At 35.3% G+C, this 15728-nt stretch overlaps 1 protein-coding gene across 1 annotated transcript; it reads left to right on the forward strand.

Moving 5' to 3' along the window:
- The first annotated feature begins 5519 nt into the window (after positions 1 to 5519).
- Positions 5520 to 7752, forward strand: LOC127126735 (sucrose transport protein SUC8). Its single transcript, XM_051055723.1, has 4 exons — positions 5520 to 6858; positions 6951 to 7014; positions 7132 to 7175; positions 7368 to 7752. Exons 1-4 carry the CDS (start codon positions 5614 to 5616, stop codon positions 7545 to 7547), a joined length of 1533 nt encoding a protein of 510 aa, XP_050911680.1. The 5' UTR covers positions 5520 to 5613; the 3' UTR covers positions 7548 to 7752.
- The last annotated feature ends 7976 nt before the right edge of the window (positions 7753 to 15728 follow it).

Genomic DNA, 15728 nt, shown 5'->3' on the forward strand with positions numbered 1-15728 from the left:
ACTAACTTCCCATCCATGATATTCTGATCATCATGGATCTTCCCCCTGAATACCTTAATCTAAAGATGGAAAAGCTCCATTTGCGTCAGTGTATTCTTAAAGGAAACATGTAGACAACCATAGTCAACATCCACAACAAGTGTAAGCCGATTACCTTGTGTTTCAACAACCTGCCTCGACTATCAAACGAGTCTCATTATCACGATTCTTCTTCTTGGCGAGGGAGACAGGGAAGGTTAACACCCACAAAGTCCTCCATATCAATGTCTTTAAGATCACTCTAGAATTTTGTAAGAGTTTCTTCACGTATGACTCCTCGTCAAATAAATAAGTGTTTTTATATATGTAAGTCTCTAGAGTCTTTAAAATATGGTTCTGCCTTGAGAACTTTGGGATAAATTTACATGGTGGTAGGGGATTAAGAGTATGGGAAGGATATGAAGCATACCCCAAAGAAATTTGGGAGCCATCAAAATCCCCTTTCGGGGTTACACAGAGACTCTAGCGAGCAACACAGTTAAGGGGAAGAGTAAAATAATATTGTAGGGGCATGTTTCTGGGGTGGTTACATGCAAATATAAAGAAATGCCAACTTCTCGTTGGGAAACCTCCATTCTATCTTCCTTTTTGTACCATGACGAAGTTCCCATAATCTCTTTGTCTACCCATGAATATTGCTTAACATCTTCTAGAAGATCAAGAGTTAGTGGCTTTTTTCTCCCCATATCCGCTTCACTATAAACAAATAAAAGTTCCTTCCATGAGTTCTACATTTTGGTCGATCTTTTAACCATAACTTAATCTCACCCTTAGTGGTTCACAATTGAAATAAAACTTATACACTTTGTGATAACTTTATCCCCATGTTCCTTCATGATGTTTCTCACATGCATTCGAGGATCCATTAGAATTTTGCTAGATGTAGGGGCATGTTCTCTAATTTAGGGGTTAGTCACTCAGGGATTCATCACCTCTAGGTCAATCACCTTCACCTCAACTCAAAATGATGCATCACTAATCTCTACATTGATACGTAGGTTGATAATTGGACTAACTATTTGTGGGTTTCCTATATGGGCCATCACTGAAGAACTAGCTAAAAACAGAGAAGAACAAAGATAATAAAATATGTACTTTTACTTTAGTAAAGGTTCTGAAGATCTAAAAAGGAAGAGATTTAACTAAAATCAAATGACTTAAAACCCAATAAAGCTTCAACAACAATAGAAAGAATCACAACAAGAAGAAAAAGGTTATTATCAGTCAGAAATAAATGAAACTAGAAAAGTGAACCAAAATCTCAAAGAGCCTAATTTATAGGCACTAAAGTGTGCTAATATCAACGACCACAATTAGACAAAAGAATGAAAACCACATCTAACATCAAGATGGAACCTCAGTTTTAAAACCACACTCAAGTGAAGCTAGACACGCCACCTTCACACCTTAGGCGCGTGAGTAGACATAGGGGTTTTCCTCAAGGAAATATTTTGGCTACACGACGGACATTAAATGTGCATGTTCTCAATGTCACGTACTCACACTCAAGATCACATCAAAGCTCTCTCTCTTTTCACAAGAACATCATTACAACAAACCTACTTCCTCAATGGAACATGTGTTTATATCGGACTCAAAACTTCTACTTCAATATTCTTCACTTCATTACTGATAGCAAGAACTTTTATGGAAAATTTTATGGGCTAGCTAGAGGCCCAATAAGATTTACCCTATACATCAGTCCAATATATGAAAAACTATCCACTAACTAATGCATATGTGGACACATACTCTAGAACATCACATGAGAGAACACATCTCGTGGTCATCTCCATCGTTGATATACATCCAATGGTCCTACGCATCTCATGTCAGATCAACCAAGAACAGTTTCAACCGTCTTTCATATAATTAGCATGCCTGACTCTGAGTCACATCCAAAATTTTCATTCACACTTACATAATTCTACCTCTCTCGAACAATGATTTAAGAATTGGAATGCTAATCTGATTTAAGAATTGGAATGCTAACCTGACATGTGCTCCCACCTACTTGATCACTAGAGACCTCAACCATTGTATCCAAAATCTTTCCACAATGATCATCTTCTACATCTTATACTTTCTCGGTGGTTCCGGTACAAAATATTATACATTACAAGACTCCTAAGATAATTCCTCATATATTTAAAACTTCATTTGTTTCATAAAATGTGTTTCATTTATACTTATTCCTCTCAAAATAATTATCGTTTTATAATATCAATATAACATTTATTAGCTTTCACTCAACTAACTAAGTCACTATTTAGAGTTTATAAATATATTTTGGTAAATAATTTTATCAATAAAATAAACACATTTAATATTTTTTAAGATTTGCATAATATCTAAATTAATTAATTTTCTTAAAACAGAATGAGTAATTAAACCGTTTATGTGAGATTTTAGTGGATCTCATGAATTTACATGACTCCAAAATAATGGGACTCACATATAGAGTAGTGTAGAGAAGAAAGTGTGAAGGAGAGTATCGATTGTGCTTATTCACATAGTTACCAAATAGCCTATCATTTATGAAATACCAAATTTAGTCAATATAGTTTTGGCGTGCAATGCTTGAAATGATGAAGTGTGGAAAAAAATGTGAACAAGCTAGCTTTTGGCAAACAGAAAAAAAGGATTTACAAAGTGCAATTGAAAAGCACGTTTACTAAGTTGGTAGTAATTGATTAACATATGACTTGAGAGGCAGTGTTCTCCTTGTCAGCACTTGCTTAATTTTTCGAATTAAAGTTGTTAGAATGTCAAATAGTCAATATGAGTCTACTGCAAGTTGCTCATCTTTCATTCAACCACCACAGCAATGGCATGTTTCTTATCTACTTTTATATGGTACAACTCTAAACCCTTTCACTTCTTCTAAAATGAGACTAAAATAGAGATTAAGATAGTTCATTTTCAAATCTCTTCTGATAATAATTAAGGGTGTATATGAATTGGGTTAATTCACAAAATTCGGTCAAACTAACTTAAAAAAATCTTAAAAAATGGATTGGGTTAGGTAATTGGGTGGTTATGTGTTTAAAAATTAAAAAATCCATTAAAAAAATAAATTTCAGATTAAATCAGATTCAAATCCTAAAAACTCATTGATCTACTAATTGAACATTTAATATTACAATAATGATTTTGATGAATATTAACTTAGTTGTTATAATTTTAGTCTTTTAAATATTCTGTCTCAATAAACCTTGAATTTAATTAATTTTAGATATTTCACTATTTAGTTATCTTGACGTTTTAGGATTTTATGTCATTGCAACTTAGTTTGTTGCTAGTATTTTTTTTATGATAAGTTTTATTAATTGATGTTATCATTTATTATTTTATGATGTTAAAAAATAATAAAAATACGTTATATAATTTTTTCAAGAAGTTAAAAATGTTTGAATAATTTTTATGAAAAATTATAATGACTCATCATTTAGTAATTTAATATTAATAAAATAGAAAAATTATTTGGGCAATCCACTGCCCAACCCAATCTGAAAATTAGTGGATTTATCCAAATCGACCGATTATTGGTGTAGTGTATGGTTATTTTACCTCACCCAAACTAGAGTGTGCTATATGGATTGAGTATTAGGTTTGACCAAACCAAACCCAAACTGACCTATGTACATCCCTAATAATAATTGTGTTAAAATATCGTGTTCAAAAATAAACATAATTAAATTTTAATAATAAAGGCTGAAAATCTCAACCGTTTAAGTCGACTTTAGTTTATCCGACTTACAAACGTTTTAAAAATGCCATAAAAATATCTAAAGAGAGTACGAAATCCTCATTGCATGGGTGAAGCTAAAAATAGAGATGGTGGTAAGAACTTTAAGGGTTTCACATTTTTAAAAACTAACATATATTTTAAGGAATCATAATTTTAAGGAAGAACTCGTATCAAAGATGACTAATAGATTGAAGTTCGACAACAACTATATATTATTTAAGAAACATTTATGGTTCAGAGCATAAAGATCATGATAGTCTAATACATTAAAGAGGCCAATACGTGGATGGTTCCCTCATATGATATTTATGGATATCTTATGGGTGAATTGTCAATCAATTGACAAGAACATAAAATAGCCCATAATTTTTCTGACAGTTCCTCCGTCATTTCATGACTTCAATGTATTTTTAGAAATATTTTATTGAGAAAAAATAGGATTAAAAGTTGTTTTTAGTGTGTGTGATTAGCCATGTAACTTTACGGAAAAGCTCATTTGCTTTTACACTACTCACTCAGACACATTAGGGCGAGCTTTTATTCTTCAAGGATTTGTTAGATACTTGAATCTTATCTTCAACATTATACACATTTGCTTGATCTTTTCATTGAGATGAGACTTGAGTTATATTTCATTTGATTGTCATCATTAGAGAATCAGAGTTATCAAACCCTATTGTCCTGATTGCATCTTTAACCACTTTATACTTTATTTTAGTTGTTGTCATCAAAGACTAATTATCATCCTCAAAGACATGTTTGTCTTCAAAAAAAAACTTCTTTGATCAATAACCTACAAAATATAGTTCCACATCTTGTGTTGTGATGATGATAATAAACAAATTTTATTCTATACTCATCATACTCAAAACCTCCATTTGTTAAAAAAAAATCCTCAATTAATATTCTCACTTAATCTACATCGGTTGACTTGTTGGTAAAGATTTGAGACCTAAAACTCTGGTATCAAGATCTCATATTTAAATCCCTGTTAATTACAAATAATTCATATTCCACCTTTAAATGGATTCCCTTTTAATGGTCGTGGTTTTCATTTTCTTAGATTAGTCAATCTCATAATCGAAAATCTAATTTAAAAATAAAAATAAAAATAAAGATTCTTTTCTACTCCATACCATCCGGTTCAATAAGATCTCTCAAAGATTCACTCCATCCCCAAAATAATTGTACTTGCAACAAAAGGACTCCCCATGAATCAAGACAAAAATTTATGTATCTCTCGTCCCCCACTCGCCATCATAAGCCTCACTTAGTCACTACCTCTAAAGTGTGGATACTATGCCAAATAAACTCAGGTTATGACCGAATTTGCCCCCATCCCCTGGATGATACGTAGCTTTTAAGTTTTTTTCTACTATACTATCATAATTGGGAGTAAGTTCAATCTTCAAACTTGTGTATGACCTGATGTCCGAGAAATATCTTAGATACAAACTTGATATCCAAACAAATTAACCAAAGACACATAATAATCAATCAAACTAAGGACAAACTCATCAACAGATTTTTTTTTTAATCATAACACATTCAATAATTAAAAATGATATCAATAATAAACTCTTTACTTATGTTTTTTTTTTCTAACGTGGATGTGTTTAAATATGACGTGTTATATACGTGTATACGTACCTAAGAATTTATCCAGATAAGGACACTATACCAAGCCATTACCACAAGAATATATAGTCTTAGAGTGATGCAGACCCATCCATATTCCCATTCTTCTCATCACATTATAAATTCATCACTTCTCTTCTTCCTATATTCACACACCCTTAACCTTTCTCTCTAACTCTTTAACCATGGAGGTTAAATCTCCCACCAAGAACAACAACAATAATGACAAGGGGTCCTCTTTTGAAGTGGATGGTGTCCAGCCTACCCCGAGCCCAATCCGTAAAATGATCGCCGTAGCGTCCATCGCTACTGGCGTTCAGTTCGGATGGGCACTTCAGCTCTCCCTCTTGACGCCATACTCGCAAACTCTCGGAGTTCCGCATGTATGGTCGTCTTTCATCTGGCTCTGTGGCCCAATCTCTGGACTTCTCGTCCAGCCTATAGTAGGTTACTATAGCGACCGAAGCACTTCCCGCTTCGGTCGCAGACGGCCCTTTATATTAAGTGGAGCCTTAGCCGTTGCTGTATCGGTTTTCCTCATTGGTTACGCAGCTGACCTTGGCCACTCCATGGGCGACGACTTGTCCAAAAAAACCCGACCACGGGCCGTCGCTATCTTCGTCGTTGGCTTCTGGATCCTCGATGTTGCTAACAACATGCTCCAGGGACCATGTCGCGCTTTTCTCGCAGACCTTGCAGCCGGGGACGAGAAAAAGACAAGAACAGCAATGAGTTTCTTCTCTTTCTTCATGGCTGTCGGTAGTATCCTCGGATACGCCGCTGGTTCCTTTGGAAAACTACACAAAATCTTCCCTTTTACGGAAACCGTAGCATGTAATGTCTTCTGCCAAAATCTGAAGACTTGTTTCTTTTTCTCCATCCTCCTCTTAATCTTCCTCGCCAGCTTCGCTCTCATCTACGTTAAGGAAACACCGAAGACGAAGCTAGAGTTGAAAGATGACGACGACAAACAGGTTTCTTGTTTCGGAGAGCTGTTCCATGCATTGAAGGAACTGAAGAGACCAATGTGGATATTGATGTTAGTAACCGCCGTGAACTGGATCGCGTGGTTCCCGTTCTTCTTATTCGACACCGACTGGATGGGCCGTGAGGTGTACGGAGGAGCTCCAGGAGAGAAGGCATATGACACTGGTGTGAGAGTTGGTTCATTAGGACTCATGCTTAATTCTGTAGTTCTTGGGTTAATGTCTCTGGCTGTGGAACCATTGGGGAGAATGGTTGGAGGAATCAAGAGGCTTTGGGGGATAGTCAATTTCATTCTAGCTATTTGTTTGGCAATGACTGTACTCATCACAAAAGTGGCTGAACATGATCGTCATATGACCGGCGGTGCCACCGTCGGACATCCCTCCGAGGGTGTCAAGGCCGGTGCCATGATCTTCTTTGCAGTTCTTGGAATTCCTTTAGCAGTAAGTAACACTTTCTCTCTCTATTTGATTAGTATAGTATATATATTTATATATACTAATACAAAGTATTTGATGTTTATCTATATATACAGATTACTTTCAGTGTTCCTTTTGCTCTAGCATCAATATACTCCAGTGCTTCAGGGGCTGGACAAGGTAAAGCAATCTATGTTCCATACTAGCATTATCTAAACAACTTTGAAATTTTATGTGCGAATTCCAATAATGATATTAAATCCGAATGACGATTTTTCTCTCATTCAAAATTTTCAGGTTTATCTCTCGGAGTCTTGAATCTCGCAATTGTGATACCACAGGTCTGAATATATTTTCTTTTTGTCTATTTTCATATCAGTAATATTGATATCTTTAAAAAAATGTGTATGTATATTAAAATTTGTGATTATATTTAATTAATTAAGTATTTTTTTATGTCCCATTTTCATTATCTTGAGATGTGAAAAGAAATATTCTAAATTTGACAAAAAAAAATTTATGTATGTATATAGATGTTGGTGTCAGCATTGAATGGACCATGGGATGCTCTATTTGGTGGTGGTAATTTGCCGGCGTTTGTGGTGGGTGCGGTGGCGGCCGCCGTCAGTGCTGTATTGGCGATAGTGTTGCTGCCGTCAGTGAAACCAGATGATGAGGCCAAGGTTAAACTTGCTGCTGGCGGTTTTCATTAGTATAAGGGGACTTACATAGGTTTCATTTCCATTTTTGCTTCCATCCATGTGGAAAATATTAAGTTTGTAGCATTTTGACTTGAAACTTGTGTGTAATAGATATATCTTTTTAGCAAGAATGAATCAATGGTATAATGTTTACCGTGATTTTTGGTTAAATGTAAAGTGTGATAAACCGATTATAAATAAATATTAATTAGTGACATCACCAGATTTTAGACAATTTTAATGCCTAGTTTAAGCCATTTTAGAGAAATCAGATTTCCTCCTATTTTATACATTCTACCATCTTTCTTGTGTATAATATAAGGGATGAGAAATTACAAAGAATAATTGATTAAAATAAGATATTTAAGAAGAGAAAAAATAATTAGAATAAAAAATAGTGGCTCTACTATTGTTATGTATAAGATTAGTTTCTATAAATTCTGTTTTTCTAATTGTAAATTAATGAAAGATATATTATCTATTGCTTAACATTGTCACGAACATACTATATTCAGTATATAATTATAAGGCATTTCTTTTTAACGGTAAAATCATATGTTGATATATTAATAATTTAGTTAGCCACAGTATTATTTTAGTATGTTCATCGACCTACCCCAGAGACCACATGTTGATCCTGTCGAAACCTTAATGTATATTTTATTGTACACGATGTCGCATGAGTTTTCTTGGTATACCAATATGCGCCGAACATCAAGACCGATCATTGTTAGCCTTTGATCAACTCATCATCTTTGAATGATAATGGAGGTCTCTCATTGGTTAGTGACTTCTCGGGGAGTAAACCTTTGTTGAAATTTCTACTCAACAGAAAGCATCCATCCATTCATGGATTTGATATTTACACTACCCTTATATAGCTGAACTATAGGGATTTGAATGTTGAGAACCTTCTTGTGATTAGTAGTTATCCTAAGGGATGTGTCTTGGAGTTATATTCTTTAGGATGGGAGCTTGTATGTTCTCGATGATCCTATTGTTTAATGCGTCTATACATTGATCCATTGATAATGTTTTAACTCCCTCTGAGGTGGTGTATTAAATTAAGTCTTCTTTATTATGAGGCTATATTTTTGTTGGACCGTTTACAACACATCTTCCGATGCAAGTCGGAACACTAGCCCCCAAGTTCTGTCTGGCAAAGTTGGGGTGTGCCTTGTCATATCAGTTATTTTTATGGTCGCCCTTTGCCCTTCTTTAGTTGATGTATTAACTTGTGTTACTGCTCTTGACTTTTGGTATTTTGAGTTGTCATAACTAGTACGGTTGACCAAGTGACTTTTAACATAAGAGGGGAAAGTGAATTGTGTTGTTTAAAAAACATTGTCTAATTACAAAAATTCGATTTGTAGAAAATCTTTAAGTTGATTTTATAAGTTAAATAGAGTTTAAGCCGCAGAATAGTATAAAGAAAGAAAGAATAAGAGATAAATAGAAACGATGGGGCGTAAAGAAAATAAATTAATGGAAAATAAAAAGATAAGAGAAAGATATCATTCACTAGAGACTTTTTAAGGTTCGGTCTAACCACTTGGCATATTATTGTCCCTAAGAGTTTCTTCTTGAGAACTCCACTAAAGACGTGAGTTTTTCATAAGTTATACTCACAAACCTTCTTTCAATTAAATGGATATTTTAATTGGCTAATCTCACAAACAAAACTAGAGATTTTAGAAAGCTGATCTCAAAACCATACAAGAGATTTTAACAGACTAATCTCTAAACCAAAAAAAACTTTTAATAGTCTGAGCTCACAAACCATATAGAGATTTTAACCAACTAACCTCAAGAACTAAACAGATGTTTTAACAATATTCTTTATTGGTATTAGAGAAGAGATAATACACTATTGAGTAAATTACAATAATTCCACATCACTAGAACAACTCTCGCAAATATTTTCCACTCTCACAACACTAAGACAGTTTAGTTGAAGAAATAAAAAGATGAAGTTGAGGATAGTATAGCTAAGAGAGAATGGTTCAAATTTTTTTTTCTAGTGTGCCAAAGAAATAAGGATCAACCCTCTATTTATAAGAGAAACTTTTCATAAAAAAAGTGAAAAGACACATAAGATTTTTAATGACTTAATCGATTAAGTACTAGGGTTAATCGATTAAGATCTTCAAAAAATGGAAATCGTAATCCCAAATAGAAACACTACAACATTTATGTGACTTAATCGATTAATGAGTATTTTGAATTTCTCTAATCGACTAGACTAAGTCCTTAATTGACTAGACAATGCACAAGTGCTTCCCAAATGATTAAGACCACTCTTGGTCAATTCCATATGAACCTATTAAGACCACTCTTGGTCAATTCCATATGAACCTTGATAGTTTTCCCAGAGGTTCCAAGGTGTTTTAGTAAATCCATAGAGCTTTAAAACATTTTCAGGTTTGTGTGTGAGTTACCTTATTAATTCGAGAATTACTCTTATACCTTTACGTTCAACTGATCACTCAAACACATGACTAAGCGATTTTTCACACTTCCTCTCTTTAATGACTTTGAGAATTCAAGATCCCTTGATTGATACATTTTGCACTTAATTTGGGACCTAAATCTTCTAAATTATGATGCTTGGTATAAATTCTTTAACATATGCCATCATTAGAGGTTGTTGGACCAAAGATCATCAAGGACTTCATCGAACGTCGTTTGAAATTATGTGTTGTCTTCGTTGAATTTGGATTGATATCTTGACCTCACAAAAACTTTTTGATAATTGCTTATTCTAGACAGATAAAGACTTCACATAACGCCTTTGACGTATAATTTTGACATCATCAAAACCATCATGACCATCTGATGATTGTAGATATGTGTACATGTAGGCACATAGTGTTGGAGTTGATTAAAAATATACATGTTGAAGAAGTACCACATCGCTTAGTTTTGTGAATGAAGAGAGAGTCCAAGGCTATATATAGGATACAAGTTATTTGAAGTCCCACATTGCTTAGTTTTGTGAAGGAAGAGAGAGTCCAAGACTATATATATGATTCAAGTTCTTCATTCCAAGATGCACTGTTCAAGAGCACTTTAAGTTTATATTTGAATTCTTTTGTTCTCTTATACTCTTTTATTAAAGTGCTATGAGATGTAGTTAAATATTTGTTTTTGAGGGTGTGAGTGTATTAGGGGTCTGGGTTAGTTGAGGGTATATTATGTGTTGTAACAATTTTCACATAGTGTTATTCTCTGGTTGTCTATTGCACAATGATCGTGGTTTTTCTCAGGTTTGGAGTTTCCAAGTTATGTTCTTGCATTGTGATTGTGTTCCACTTTTTTTCTCTATGCTTTGTTTGTTTGTTTTTTTATCAACACATAGATCCATATTCTCCCCATTTTTGTTTATGACAATGTATTTCTCAAGGATGTGGTAAAAACAAAAAAGCATGCGAAAGAGTGGAGTGGTTAAACTCTACATCACAAATATATAGAGTATACCCTACTCCCCCCCCCCCCCCCCCCCCCCCAAGAGTATATATACTTCTCCCTATTTGAAATTATAAAAAAGGTAGGATAAATAAATAAATATATAAAAGGCAGTAAGCATATTCAAGCACATAGATTGCAAGCGATCAAGCAAAGAAAGATGGATTTAATAATAAAACAAAACATTAATTCATTAAAAGAAAAGCAAATATAGAAGGAAAGATACAAAAACCAAAAAACCATTTTTTTTATAACTTTGAGCCTTTTTAAACTATCCGATAGTAATAGTTATATTCATTTCTAACCATTTTGAGCTTTAGCCTTTCTTTCGGTGACATAGCCTAAAATACTTAGCCATATGACTTGAATGATCTTTTCTTTCCACTCTCTCTTTGGAGTTAGGTAGAAGTATAGTTCCTAAAGTGTATGAAAAAGATTAAGTTTGAGGTTGCACTTGGAAGTGGGCAAAATTTTAAGTTTGGGTTGGGGTACTAGAGAATATTGACCAAAAATTTAAAAATTTATGAGAGAAAAAAAAGTGGAAAAGACACTTCTTCGAAAAAAAACATGAGAAAAGAAAAGAATGATAGTATAAGAAGGACCAAAAACCTATAGTACTGTCAAAAAAGAACAAAGAGGTATGATGATACAAGGAGAACTAGGTACCTAACTCCAAAGGTTTAATCATACTTGTAGATGTTTTTGATTGGCTGCATTTTGTGTTAAAACACTAACTGTACTCTGATGTCTTGACTGATGTCATGACATGCTTGAGTAGTATGCTGAAGGATTAGCTAATACAGGATTTACTGAATGTCAATCTGGATGTTATGACATTTATCCCTGGCAGCAGATACTGAACTATAGAATAGTTGGTTTTTTGTTATAGCTCAGTATTTAGTTTAGTCTGTTTTTCAAGAGAGTAACAGACCTGGAACATAGCCTATTGTCTAAATGTCAAATTGAATGTTATGACATTCATCCTTGACAGCAGATACTGAATTATAGGCAAGTTGGTATTTCTGCTACAATTCAGTATTTAGTTCAGTCTGTTTTCAGAAGAATAACAGACCTGGCACATAACCTATTGTCTGAATGTCAAACTGAATGTTATGACATTCATCCTTGACAGTAGATACTGAATTATAGGCAGGTTGGTTTTTCTGCTACAATTCAGTATTTATTTCAGTCTGTTTTTCAGGAGAATAACAAACCTAGCATATGGCCTATGTTCTGGACGTCAAACTGAATGTTATGACATTCATTCCTGACAGCATATGCTAAAGTGTAGGCTAGTTAGTTTTTCTGTTTCAGTATTTTTCTCAGGCTATTTTTCAGGAATCCAACAGCTGAGCTAAAATCCAGGAAACTAACAACTGAGCTACAATTAATAGACCTAACAAATAGCCTATTTGTTAGCACCCTAATATGTGGAAATTAGGTTAAGTTGCTTAACCTTAATTTTAGGAAATACAAGTACAAGGCCCAAGTGCTGCATTATAAAAGGATGGCAATCCTACTTTCAGCAACTCAGGGGTTTGAAGCGTGAAGAATTTAATATATCATCATATATCACGGTTGTACTTTTATTTGTGTCTTGTATTAGATTTTACTTGTGAGCCAAGCAATTATCACCTAGATGATTGCATTGGACTAGGGTGTTCATTGAGTTGTAATTGTTGTGTCACTCTAAGCTTTTAAGCGTGAGTGTTGTGTTTCTTGATTAAAGTTGTTAAGCACAATCAAGAGTTGTTTGAAGTATAACTTCGCCATTTAACTTTAAACTAATTAAAGGTTGTAATCACTGTGGTGATTGAGGGGGAGTGAGTAGGAACTCTGGTCTTAGTTTAGATTAAAATTGCATTGGGTAGGTATTAAGTGATAGGATTAAACAGTTGGTTTAAGGCCTGAATTAATACTGCTAATAGTGGATTTCCTCCCTGGCTTGGTAGCCCCCAGACGTAGGTGTGTTTGTCACTGAACTGGGTAAACAATTGTCTGTGTTATTTAATGTCCTTTACATTTAAGTTCTGCATCATTCTTGTCTGCGCAGAATTGGATGTCATAACATCCAGTGTGACATCGAAAGTCTGTTAACTAGAATTTCAATTGACATCAGAGCAGGCACCCTGCCTGTTAATTTCTGGGTGAGATCTAGGGACGTTACTTTCTAGTACCATGGACAAGGATGTGGGATTCTCAAATAAACCACCCATGCTGGATGGCTCTAACTATGATGACTAGAAACCTCGTATGATAGCCTTCTTGAGGTCTCTGGATAGCAAGGTCTGGAGAGCTGTCAACAAAGGATGGGAACATCCAACGAAGACAGGTAAAGATGGATCCATTATGCAAATTCCTGAAGAAGAGTGGGACAAGGAGCAAGAGGCATTAGCCCTTGGAAACTCTAAGGCCTTGAATGCACTGTTCAATGGGATAAATAAGAACATCTTCAGACTAGTGCATCATTGTGAGCTGGCTAAAGAAGTTTGGGATACTCTCAAAACAACTCATGAAGGTACCTCCAAGGTGAGGATGTCTAAATTTCATATGCTGACTGTCATACCCCAAAATTTGCCCGTTAATGTTACAAGGCACTTTTTAAGGCACTCCAACTTATTTTCCAAGGCATTGACCTTAAAGGAACAAAGACCCAGCTCACAGATGGCCAGATCCAGAAAATGGCCCAGACTGGCATGCTCGCTAGGCGAGCAACTCCTTCGCCTAGCGAACCCTTCGCTACGCCACTCGCCTAGCGAAGCTTGCGAATACCAGAAAATTCTGGGCTTCATTCTAAACCCATCAGGTCACAAAATTATTATAAATAGCAGAGCTTCATTCAGAAAAAGGGGACAGAGGCAGACGGACAGAAACCCTAGCAAGGAAACCCTAACAGAAGCAACACAGCAAACCCTGGAGGCTAACCCAGAGAATTCAGAGCAAACCTAAAGGAAACCCTGAAGGAAACTCATCTGCACTAAGGTTACCTCCGCCCAACTCAATCCGGCGCCAACCCTAAGAGTGACCTGCCAATTCAAGGTTGCAATTCAGTTGCAAACAGGTTTGCATTACTATTACCGCTTTGTGTTCTTAACTTGCATGTGGCATTATGATTGAATTTATAAAAATATCTTAAGTTTTTGCATGTGAGTTTAAGTATGTATGAATATCTTGAACGTTTAACCATGTAATTTCTGTGATGGATGCCATAGGGTTTGGAGCTTTCTGGAATTGTACTGTCATTAAAACCAGAACCCGCAGTCGCTCGCTAGCACATCGCTAAGCGAGCATGTAGCGAGCATTCGCTAAGCCTTCGCTAGGCGAGGCAGGAGAGAACGTGACAGTCGCTGATTTTTCTGTTCTGTTCTATGCTTATCTGATCCGTTTTACTCTAACCATGTGTTATTTTGCCTGACATTCCTACCGCTGTGTTTCTTTTGTGGTGTAATTCTCGATTGCACCCTGATTTGGTATTCTGACCTGTTTGCTGAATTTTGTAAGGGTTCACATACTCCCGGAGAAGGTAGCTTGCTAGGTATTCCACTTTATTTGTGGGATACCCTTGTGGAGATTCACCCTAATTACCTAATTGATTATAATGTGGACCTAATTACCTAATTGATGACAACTACCTAATTGATTGTAAAATATTGCCTTTGAATATGTGATCTTGGACCTCTCTTTGTTGCCTTACGGTATTACGGTATTATGGTCATGTCCCGCGAATGTGGGGATACACTTAGCAAAGACCCTTCGATTAAATCATCATGTCCCTATAAAATAAATCATTGTCCCTCGGATGTTGCCTAAGAATATATGATTTTGTCCCTCGATGACCCGTCGTTGTAGCCTACGGTTAAATGATGATCGTCCCTTCGAATGCTAAGGTATCCTTACAAATGTTGCCTTCAATGACCAAACGATGACCCTACGATGTCCCTTCACATCCAAAGGGATAAAACTACTTACTTCTCAATAGTAAGGACAGTTTTACCCTCATAAGGATAGGAAATGCCCATAAAGACCTTGGGTAGGTATAACTCTTAATTGCTGGCTCACAACCTAAAACATTTTTCATACCTCACACTTTGCAACTACTAGAAAATCACCACTTGGCATACATTCGTACTAGAATCATTGCCAAGTTATATTTTTCTAAACCGCTTTCAAAATTAAACGAGATAAATACTTTGTATACATTCGTACAAGAATCATTACAAAGTTAAACTCTTTTTTTCAAAACATTTTTTAAGCAATTCACAAACACTTTTTTTTCAGACAAACCATAAGTGATCAAGCAATTAAGAGTCCATGGATAACCATGGATACAAAGGGTGCTAACACCTTCCCTTTGTATAATGTACCTCCCGAACCCAAAATCTAATTAAGGTCTTTCATGTTCTTTTCCACCTTTCCTTATTGGATAAAAGAAAAGTCGGTGGCGACTCTTGCTATCCGCGACATTTGCTTTCCAAAGCAAAAACACACAAAGTCAGTTCACCGTATGACAGAATTGGCGACTCTGCTGGGGACTATTAAAGAGAGGTTACCTTAAAAACAAGATCACTTATTTAAATTGTCTGATTTACTTTTAAGGGATTGCTTGGGTATTTTATGCTTGAGTGAAAGATCCTACACCCGGATCTAGTGTACCTTAGGTAAGTAGCAAAAGATCATCGCGACTATCCGGCGTATACTGGAATGGTCAAAATGATGGCTACGGTTAAT

The sequence above is a fragment of the Lathyrus oleraceus genome, chromosome 1 (assembly GCF_024323335.1).
Source record: "Lathyrus oleraceus cultivar Zhongwan6 chromosome 1, CAAS_Psat_ZW6_1.0, whole genome shotgun sequence".
In the NCBI taxonomy this organism is placed as follows: domain Eukaryota; kingdom Viridiplantae; phylum Streptophyta; class Magnoliopsida; order Fabales; family Fabaceae; genus Lathyrus; species Lathyrus oleraceus.